Source organism: Carassius auratus, unplaced genomic scaffold, assembly GCF_003368295.1.
Source record: "Carassius auratus strain Wakin unplaced genomic scaffold, ASM336829v1 scaf_tig00001679, whole genome shotgun sequence".
NCBI classification, from domain to species: domain Eukaryota; kingdom Metazoa; phylum Chordata; class Actinopteri; order Cypriniformes; family Cyprinidae; genus Carassius; species Carassius auratus.
In genome coordinates, this window is record NW_020523380.1 from 554087 (window position 1) to 565639 (window position 11553).

The 11553-nt window shown below is 35.5% G+C and overlaps 1 protein-coding gene across 1 annotated transcript in view; it reads right to left on the bottom strand.

Annotated features, from left to right (window-relative positions):
* LOC113069512 (glutamate receptor ionotropic, NMDA 2C-like) overlaps positions 1 to 9040 on the bottom strand; it is a 28096-nt gene extending 19056 nt beyond the window's left edge. Inside the window, exons 1-2 of the mRNA XM_026242641.1 lie at positions 8618 to 9040; positions 2884 to 3479 (exon numbers count right to left, since the gene is read on the bottom strand). Of these exons, the coding sequence (XP_026098426.1) occupies positions 2884 to 3479; positions 8618 to 9040 (1019 nt within the window). The remainder of the gene's footprint in view (positions 1 to 2883; positions 3480 to 8617) is intronic.
* Positions 9041 to 11553: the final 2513 nt, after the last annotated feature.

Sequence of the window (11553 nt, forward strand, 5' to 3'; positions counted from 1 at the left end):
AAAACACAAAAGTAGTCCAACTATTTGTATTAAATATTCCAACATTTCTGAAGAAGTATGATCTGACAAAGCATGATAAACAGACAGAAATTTTAAATTATTTACTGATAATCTGCCCTTCTTCTGAACTTTTAATTTGACACATGCTGAGATTTTATCAAGTCAGTTAGTTGAATTTTGATTTGAGAACAAATCAGTGCGATTTATACACAAAATTAATTGAAAAGGATTAATTCAATGATTTAGTTCTCACTGACTTAAGTTAACATCTTACTTTTACGTCCCTTTTTTCATTGTTGGTTTTCACATTATTGACAAGAACCATGTGAAGATACATGAAATAACATGAAGGTGAGTAGATGTAATTTTAATTTATTCCTCTACCCATTGTACCATTTCACTTCAGACCATTCTACTGATAAAACCCTTTTCTAAGACAATATTTTTTTCTTGCCAACTGATGAATCCTTTGATACTGCCCAACCAGTCACCATGTTTGAAAAGAAGGTCCGTGTCCTGTCTCAAAGCCAGTTCTTTAAAGATTTCTAAACTGTCTTCTGACAGACGTTTCTTTTTATGCTAGAGAGATGTGCAGACACCTGAACAGCACTGAAGCCTGGGAACATTCTGGATGGAAGACCCAGTCACTCATGTGTCTCTGATACGCTTGATCACAGAAAGCTTGGAGAGGCAATTGGAACACTATTTAATGAGAACGGTGACTCCCGGGTGAACGGCAGATTTAACAAGGAAATCTGGAGAATCTCCCAGTCTCATTACAACAGAGGAAGACCGCAAGAAAAAGTGCAAGAACGCAATGTTTTGTCTGGAAAGATGTTTATGAATCTCCAGAGGCAAACTACAGTATGCTGCGAGAATAATAATTTTTTAGGATTTTGAGGATTTGTTCCACTTTTCTGTTGAATTAAATGTCTTCACATTTTGACAAAAAAAAAAAAAAAAAATAGTTGAAAGAAAAACAAAAAACAGAAAAAAGGTATATTTATATATACCTACATAAAAAGAAGAAAAATAAATATATATATATATATATATATATATATATATATATATATATATATATATATATATATATATATATATATATATTTTTTTTTTTTTTTTTTTTTTTTCTTTTTTTTTTGGGATGATTCCCCTCATCCCCTGAAGTAACAACAACTATATTGAAGGTTTTTTTTTATAGAGCAGTCAACAGACGACCTTATAAAAAATAATAAATCCTTTTATTAGTTTGTGGGTTTGCTTGAGCTAGAAAGAGCTACTTAACATAAATAAAATGTGCAAAAGGATTTTGAAAAAAATACCCTTAGAAAGAGCTACTGAACATAAATAAAATGTGCAAAAGGATTTTGAAAAAATACACTTAGAAAGAGCTTCTGCATTACTTCATTAGCTTGTGTCTGACCTGCAGCGATATCATTCAGGCTTGGTGGGGTGTCAGCCAGCGAGTCATCTGATTCTGGCCGTGTTGTTTTAGTACTCAGAGTCTGAAGCCAGGAGAGAATATTAAGTGTTGTTCACTGTATTTGTATTTTTACCTAGCCGAGTGTGTGCTTTCACACACTTTCTCCGGCCACGTTGAGTTGTTGACACTGAGAGCGGCAAAAGCTACACATGCGCTTTTCACTTGTAAAACTCAAGGGTATATGGGTAATGTAGTCTCTGCTCTCGGTGGGACGAATTAGGAAGCGTGCATTGTGAAGGGCGCTCTGAAAAGCGGCAGCGAAGGCAAAGGATTAAAACCTCTATTAAAACAGATGTCCAAATGAGCGTACCGGTACGCTAAAAGCACGTTCTGGGCACACGGAGAGGTGGCGGTACGCTCAAGAGCTAGATTTGGAAGTGACTGTACTGAGTACTGGTGCTTACCAGCCCACTTAAAGCACTGCATTTAAGTAAAAAAACATTTTTAACTGAACAGTAGTTATGTCAAATTAAAATTTTAACTTTAAAGTACATTTTATATCATTATGTTATAATAATCTTTTGAAATGCTTTAAAGAAGTACATTTCTTTAGTCGTGTGGACTAAACTTCAACTTGATCGTTATAAATATATTTAACCCTTATGCGGTTCTGAAACCTGTTCCCAGTCAAAAATGATCTCTCATTATGCCACCTTTCACTAAATCTTTGATTCAATTATTATGTCAGAAATACCAAAAAAGATAAACTATTTTTGGGGTGTTTATCCTGTGTGGGCAGTAAGTTTTAGACCAATGTGGTAACATTTGCATTTTCAGGGAAAAGAAAATCCATTCTGGGTAAAAATGATCAGAAAACAACATTGAATACATTTTCAATAGAAAAAAAATGACATTAAATTATATTTTCGTTTACCATAAATGCTTGTCCGTACCTTTACTCAGCAGTACACTTAACCATGGGCTATTTCAAAGTAATTCTGAAATTATTTATAAAGATGTACTTCGGTGGGTCAAAAAAAGCACAACTGTGTTTACTATTATAAATTTACACTATATTAAACTACAATTAAGTGTCCAAAAACATTAAATTCAGTTTGCACATAAGTAAATTTTTTTAAGAATATTTGAAGTACATTCTTTCCTTAATAAGTTTTTAAAAAGTATACTAAAAATTACTATACTCTCACAAGGGAAGACATGATTTTATATCCTTCTCTTGAACAAACAAATCTAAAGGTGTTTTTCAAAAATACAACTTTGGTTCAACTCAACCTTGGGAATAAGATATGGACTAAATCAACTTTTGGGTTAAAAATGTAATTAAAAAATGTAACCGAACAGCTGGGATAGTCCATATTTGACCCAAAGTTGGGTTGAAACAACCCAGCATTTTTTATAGTGTATCTTTACAAAAAAAGCATCTGTAAAAGTCTTACCTGAAGAGAGAATTGTTGGTGTACGATTTGACCGGACTATTGCAGTCACTGTGACCCTCGGGAATGAATCCTCTGTACTTGTGGAAACTGTGCACCCCTTTTACTATGACTGAGACTCCTTCTCGAACCCTCTGGCGTAGTGTTTTCCTCCAGCGGTCTGTGATAATACTGATGACGCCCACTGGGAAACTGTCAGGAGGGGACACTTCTGGGTTTCCCACAGCCAGACTGGGAATGATCCAGATGTATCCGGGGCCTAGCAGCCCTACATCGGAGGCCATTCTGAACAAGTACTGTGCCTCCTCATGGGAAGAGTACACAAGATATACTTGCGAGTTCACCTGCTGTAGTAGTCTACGTGTGCGGATGTCATTGGCCCCCACGGACATCTCGAAGCTCAGCACATCCTGAAGCTCCCACAGGAAGTAACTGGTGTCCGTGAAGGAGCGGATGTAGTCCACAAAGTTCTCGTAGCCAGGATACAAGCTGGTGATCACTACAAAACTACCCCAGTTGTACTCCTCCATCACTTTGAACATTGCATTTATCTGCTGCTCTATAGAAGCTCCCATCTGGAGAAAGGTAGAGCCTTCAGCCTGTAGAATCAAGAGAGAAGATACAGTAGATTTCATCTACTCTGATTTATTTAGAAATCAAAATCAAAATACAGTAACCACTGTAGCATGATAGAAGATTGCAAGTAAACATTTCGAGGGTTGCAGCTGTCAGAAATTATTCGAAATTGTAGAGGCCCTTGCTTTGAATGACTTCAGCACATCTGCAGCCGCAGGACATTGCTAGTTTCTCAGACTGTGATCTGGGTCCACTCTTCTTCCAATCGCTACCATAGTACGGTTACTGTAGTGGGGGTTTTAGCCATTACATTGTTGCAAAGGATTTTCCAAAATTTTTTAGTTGGGTTTAAATCAGAGCCGGCCATTTCATTATTTCATTTCAATGTTCAGTGCTCTTTCAGTCTGACTTTCTTGAACGTGCCGAGAGAGATCCATACTCTGTGCATCGCTGAACTGGTGAGCAATTCCACCTGCAGTGTTGAATGATTCGTGTCTTACGTGGACGACCAGCCCTTGTGGAGGACTTGAATGAACTAGTGTCATTGTAAAACCACAATATTCTAGAAATCATAGATGTGGAATAACCAGCTTCTCTTGCAATGTCAGAAAGGGTCATCCTTTTGGTCTTCATCTGGACAACCTCCTGTCCCAGAGTTTCAGCCACACTAGATCGTCTCATCATCTTGCAATCTCAGTGAGAATTAGAGGAAAGTTGTCAGTTAAACAGGGTTCATCATATAATTGGTGAAATTAGCACCAGGTGCCAGATTAACACCAATAATTTGGAGGTATCTGTAAATGTTCTCTTATTTTTCAAATATCTCATTTAAGTTATAATGTGATTCAGAATACAATTAAATTATGAAATATGCTTAAAAAAACTGCCCTTCTACTCCTGTTAGGAAAACGTTAAATAGGACTAAGCAGTGACCTTGAAATGAAAGAAATTACAGTGTGTATACTATAGAGTTTTATATTTTATATTTTAAAATCTAACTTAGCTTCCACAACACCACACTTTAAATTTGGTCAAATGTATTTAAATACATACTTATTTATGTACTCCACTGGTGAAAAGTTTGGGGTCACTAATTTTCATAGATATGAATACAAAAAAACATTGAACTAATCAAAAGTGACAGTAAAGACAATTAGAGTTTATTTTAAACTTTCCATTGATCAAAGAATTTTAATAAGAATGTAACACTGAGTTATTTTAAATTGTAATAATATTTATCAAATTTTACTGTTTTTGTTGTTTGTTAATAAATAAAGCCTTGGTTACCACAAAAACTTATTTCAAAACCATTTGTAAAAAATCTTACCAACCCCAAAATATTTAAAGGTAGTCTATGTATGTTTTAAATTGTCAATGAATGAGCTTCTGATAGCGACCATAACTCACACAGCCTTTAAATTTTTTGAATTTCAGTTTTACAGGTTGCTGAACATATACAGGAGATCCATAGTAACTTAATCATGGTACATGACTTTCTCATAACATTGAAATAACATGCATTACTGAGCAACATTAACCTTGAATGTGTTCCAAAGTATGAGATACGAGAATTGGATTTACAACACAAAGACAATTCACTAGATTATTGATCTTATCTGTACCACAGCCACGCGTAGTAGACTTGATTTATTGCCTGACTTTCAACCATTATTCCTCTTTCTGTAAACCCACTTTACACTTGACACCAAATACTAGTTTATCCATGCAGGTATGATGCACTCTTTGAAAAAAGCTCGCTCTCTCTCTCTGTCTATATAAACTATATTTATATATAAAATGTGTGAATCATTACACTTATTGTCAATATCAAGTCACAATTGTGCATGAAAAAAACAGTGAGTACTATTAAGTGCTGTTGTAATTTCACCTGCACTTATTTAACTTTAACTGAGCAAGTGTCCTAATGCCCTACACTGACAAATGCATTTACTTCCACCGCACAGCATGAGACGACTCAAAGGTACCGGAGGAGGAGGTATCCAATTAAGTTCAAATAGAGGAAAATAGGTGTGGAGGCTTGGGGGTGTCAGGAGCCAAGAGACATTGTCCCAAGACTCCTCTCTGACTAGAGCTTTCCTCTTTCCTGACAGACTGATCCGTTGTCCTTTAAATAACTTCTGTGGTTGAAGTAGGCTACCTCTTGGAGAGAGAGAAAGGGCTTGTGAAAGTCAGGTGCTCTGGGACTCACCGGGTCCTCCTTTTCCGACAGATTTCGTTCTTTAACCCAGAACAAGCTCTCTTGTGATTAGGACTCACAAGCCTTGACAAGACCATTCCCTTCAGGATTTTGGTAATAGATATTACATATACACTTTTTTGTACACTTATTGTCACATACAGTGTTAGTATTTTTTATCCAAAGAAAGTCCAAACAAACCAAAGTAAAACCATTTGGCTAGAATATGCAGAATATCTACTCTTGTGTTCATTTTTCGGTGAAATCCTGAGAGAGATATCATTAAATAATATTAAAATAAATACAAATATTATTTAATGCTATTAAATTAAATTCCAGGCTATGTTTAGGCTAATGTCTGGAGCTGAGCACTCATCAAAAAGGGAAGCTCTGTCCTGAAAGGACTTTATTTATTTGCAAGGCATTTGGCCATTGACATGTCTTTCATGCTACTGGGATTTCATGAGAAATCCCATACCAGATGTTTGTGACCTCCAGTCCAATTCCTCATGCTAGAAAAAATAATCAGGAACGGCTTATTCAATTGCATGGGATTTACATGTGCATTATACATTGGTTTATCTTGCTGTAAAATGTCTAGATTCGAATAAAGTAGAACAGGCTGTCACATGTCTCTGACTCCACCCACCACATGCCTATACAAAGGAATTGTATAATAGCATCAAATTTATATGATATGATATGATATGCATGCATTTCTCAAAGGAGATTAAATGCCTGTTTTATAATCTGAAAGTGTGGTTGTTCAGAGAGCCATGAAATATGGTTCACAGCTATATGCTTGTGGCAGCTTAATTGATTTGATATAACTGACATTAAAGTCAGTATTGATACATTTTCTATTCTTTTTTTTTTTGTCGAAAATATTATAACTCTATTAGATAAATGAGAATTTGAAACAATAAATATGAATGAAGCAAGAGATCTATTAAATATAAGAACACGGTCACTGGGCTGTTCAAAAGATTTGGCAAATTATTCAGGATCTTTATATTTCACGCTCTATGGTTAAAGTCTCGAAAAATTAATCCCTGCCAGAATGCTTCATTTTAATCCAGTTCTTAAACAATGATCTGGCATTGGAGACAAATGCATATTTTTGGCTTTCTGTTCCACCCCCCCACCACCACCACCACCTTATCAACATTTTTCTGCACTTCGTGCAAGTCTGAAAGGCATTCGAAAAATGACAGCTGGGCAGGAAGGAGTCCTCCACTCTACAGCTTGTATTGAAGATACTCATCTGTCCCATTAAAACAAGGGCTATTGTGTTTCTCATTTAAAGATATCCATCTTTAGCCAGTCTGCATGTGTAATCATTGTTTTACTGTCTAAAAAGCGTATATTTTGAACAATGTGGATTTCCCATATCAGATGCTGCAAAATCCACACAGCGTGCTCTAATAGTAAAAACTCAACAAAACTGCACATGCCTTTAGTAATAATTGTTCAAATTAAAGGATAAATTAAGCCAAAAATGAACATTCTGTCATCATTTTCTCAACCTCATGCTGTTGCAAACTTTTATGGCTATTTTCTAGTAGAGATGGAATAATGAAGGTTTCTCAAAAGCGGAAATCATGATATTTGTTTGATTGTTCAGATTGCTTTGTGTTTGTTCCTTCCCAATAACAGATACGTTTTTATTTCATTCACAGTTTAAGCTGCCACCAGACATAAAAGTACACAAAATGCCTTCACTACACCCTGAATGTTAAACTACTGTCATGGGAAATTCTTATATGCGGTTACCTTAAAAGATGGGTATTTATCTTCTGTAATTTTATATTATTTCTTGATGTTATTCAGAAGTTTCCACACCTCAGTAATCAGAGGAAAATCGGACACAACTTTTGGTTGCTGGTTATACACATCATAACAACTATTGATTTTCACACCCTACAAAATCACTTTTCCATGCAGCTGTTCAATAGTAAATCATAGCAGGGGGCTGGCTGCAAAATACACACACAAACCACATGAACATGCTTTGGTTCTTGTCCTGTCAGCAGTTATTTTTGACTTGCTGTGTCTAATAAGAGCTGTGACAACAGCGTTCTCCAAGAATAAATCTCGATTTGATATCTGAAATACATATTATATTCTTCTTTCATGCTTTGATGTATATATGGTTTGTATGTTTAATTGTATATCTGAGTAAAGCTCAGGGGATTTTGATGTTGTATTATAATAACTCTAAAATATTTGTTGTATATGTGAACCTTAATTGTTATAACTGTTGTAACTGGCACATACATTAAACCTCATGCATGAAACAAGCCAATTTCTCTGTAAATCATTTGTAAAATGTTTTGTATGCCCAATTACTGCATTTGACTATATGTGAGATTTATGGACAAAAGGTTTTGACAAATTATTTTCTGTGTAACAAAAACATTTTGTAAATCATTCGATTTTTGAGTGTGGATTGTGTGAATATAAATTATTTCAAATATATTTTTCTGCACATTTCGGTGTATATCATAAATTTTGTTTCTGCACAAAATTGCCAAAACTTATAAACAAAAGCTTTTATGAATGATTTACATAGATTGTTTGTTCCAAAGAAAATCAACCTTGAACAACTTTTTGCAATTCACAATCACATAATTTTCAGATGCATTTAATGATCAATGATAATTTTATAAATGCATCATCTTTATGAAAGCTTTTTGAATCATTTGATCTGCTTATGTTTCATGAATGTGACCCAGTAAATAATATTTTCTGAAAATAGTTTAATATAAAAATATTGAATAAATGTAATTAAAATATGTTTTTAATTGATCCAAAGGTTCTACCTAGATGCAAGGAAAATTATTTTGTAGAAACATAAGTGTGCAGTGAATTGTGATCTCAGAAAATTCCCACTGCTTGTTAAACCAGCTTCCTTTCAGCTGACAGATCCCCAAGATCTACCACTACCTCCTTTCAAACACTTACTTTATGTGTGATGACTACTGCAGAACCTCCACTGATGCCTATGATGGGGATGGACGTCTGAGAAGAGATAAAGTCTAGGATTTGTGCCACAGCTTCTGAGTCCACATCATCTTCGAACACCACTCCGTGGAGGCTCTCTGCTGCCATAGTCTGACAGAGACGTGTGAGTAAAGCCCTGGGGTTAGTGTCATTCACCAGCACCGTGATGGGGTTCACTTCCAGGGGCATGTCTAGGAAGTTTTCTGGACTCAGACGGCCCTTGATCTCACTGTGGTGGGCCAAACCACTGAAAACCACAGCCACGTTGACTGAAGGAGGGCCGAAGAATGGACGTCCCTGGCAGGGAGGCACTACATTGAGTAATAGATGAAAGAAGAGTATGGGCTGAAGAGAGGGACCACAAAACCCTCGAGGAGTGGCCATTTCGGCCTCCTAGAGCCTGAGAGAGAGAGAGAAAGAACATTTCAGAGTTGTTTGTCAGTTTGGAGAATGTCAGATTTGTCTTCTCTGTTAAGTGTGTATCATTTACAGGTTTTCCAAAAATGTTCACTGCCATTGGTCAGTAAAAACCATAAAGTAACAAGTCGATAAAGTGTTGGGAAAGTTATTTCGATTTAATTTTTATTTTTTAATTACCGTCAGAGTAACGTTGATATGTGATTGAGATTCAATACTTTTTATACAGTTTAGTATATACAGAATGTGCATAGCTTTCAACAATTAAAAGAATCCTGAAAAAATGTCACTGTTTCCTCAAAAACTATAAAGCAGCACAATTGTTTTTGAAATTGATGATAATAAGAACTAAATCAGTGAGGGAAATCAGAATTGAGTAATGGCTGCTGAAAATCTTGTAATCACTTTGCCATCACAGAGAGCTATAAATTATATGTTAAAATATATTAAAGTGGAAAACTGTAAAAATATTTCACAGTATTACTGTTTTTTTGTTATTACTGTTATTTTATTTTTGATCAAATAAATGCTGCCTTGAGCTTTAGAGACTGCTTTCAAAAACAATAAATAAACTCACCAGGCCCAAACTTTTGAACCGTAGTGTACATTTACATTATTTTTATATTTTTATCAGGGGAGACTTGCAAATGAGTGTCAAGCAGCAGTGATTATTTAGCAATATTGATTCTGTGTGTTCAGATGTGAGGAGATGAAAATAGGACACAGTATTGCATTGCTGTGAGCAAGAGAGAAGCGGGAGTGACAAATAAAAAGATCTGCTACAGAAATCTACCTCAGTCTAGTGTTATTCATATACATATTTAATATGCCTCAAGTCTCATCCACACAAAAATTCCAAGCTCAATAGTTACACAAATAAAACTATATTTTAGTTGATAAAAAAAATAAAAAAAAAATAAAACAAATAATCCAAAAAAATATATAAATACAAATACAAATAAACACATTAATTACAAATAAACTGATATTTTTGAGGATTTACAGCCCTGATTTTAAAATTAAAAATGTAATTTATTTCATTTTTATTTATCTTACTGAGGACAATTGACGTATACACAATTGAAATATGAAATTGTACATAGTCAAATGTACAAATGTGTTTAATGCATAGTAATCCTGTGTTTAAAAACCATACACGTGCTCTAAATGTCTATTTCTGTCACTCATAATCTCAGATTGCGTGTGTTCTGGTCACAGTATGCAAGTGCCTTTGTGACACAACAGGCCATTAGCAGGCTGAGTGGGAGGTTTACAATGAATCCAGCAGGAAACCATGTCTAAACTCAGCTCTAAACACTTCACATGGCCTGGTCCCTGATCTCTCAACTTGCAGATGGTGTGGGTCATCGAAAGCTCACCTTTAGTGAGAAAAAATCAACAACTGATGTATGCTTGTTTAATAATTCCAATTCACACCACTGACATTTTGTGAACCACATAGTGCACAAGTCTACTGCATATGTTGCTTGTCTAGATCTTACAAGTGTCCATATAGACCTTAAAGTCTAGTCATTTCAAACACAGGCCCCTTGGAGCACCTCAGGTCAAGTGCATTACTGGTATCCATAGTAATAGAGCATGATAGAGATCTCAATAACTCTCTGGTTTCTGGGTCCCAGCTACTGCCAGAGCTAAACTTTAACCATAAGGCTACCAAGTGTATAACAGTAGAGACATATAAAACTGGCTCGTAGAACAGAGAGAGGACTTTCTTTTCAACAGCAGAGTAAATCAGAATCTGATGAGATGCACTTGAATTGGAATCTTAAAGGTTAGGCTCATCCATCCATGCCTGCATCTTACGAATACCGCAGCCGGTTAAACTATCAGAGCTAGCTGTTGGGCCATGAACTGTAATTACTGTGCATGATAAATGAAACACTCACATTGTGATGGCTATCATGTTCCTTAAAATACACCTGGCTTCTAATAAACCTAATTACTACATTAAGGATATAATACTGTAAGAATGCATGTGGATTTGTTTGTTCAGTCTGATGGTTTGTACTGCATTGTTTTCCTATAGACTTTATAAGTAACACTCCTTACCCAATGTGGAAGTACTTTCTGCACAAGTGGAAGACAGATGGTAAAGTAAGACATGAGATATGCATTACAGTTGGTAAAGCAACAAAACCAAACAAAAGACTTGCAATGAGAAACCCAGACGCTCAGAGAGAGTTAAAGCTGTCATGGTCTCGGTTCCTTTCTCTTTTTTCCCCTCTCTCTCGCTCTCTCTCTCTGTCTGTATTTTTTTTAAAATCCTCATTAAAAAGAGACTGTTCAAACTCCACTCAATACTGGTAAAGCATCAATGAGCATATTTGTATGCTTGTAACTCAACACAATCCTCACACCTAGCCAAGCAGTGGAGTTAACATAGCAACAGCTGTGCCAGTTTCTAGGGAATATGACACAGAGGAGTGAAAAAAGAGCACCTTTCATAAAATATATATATA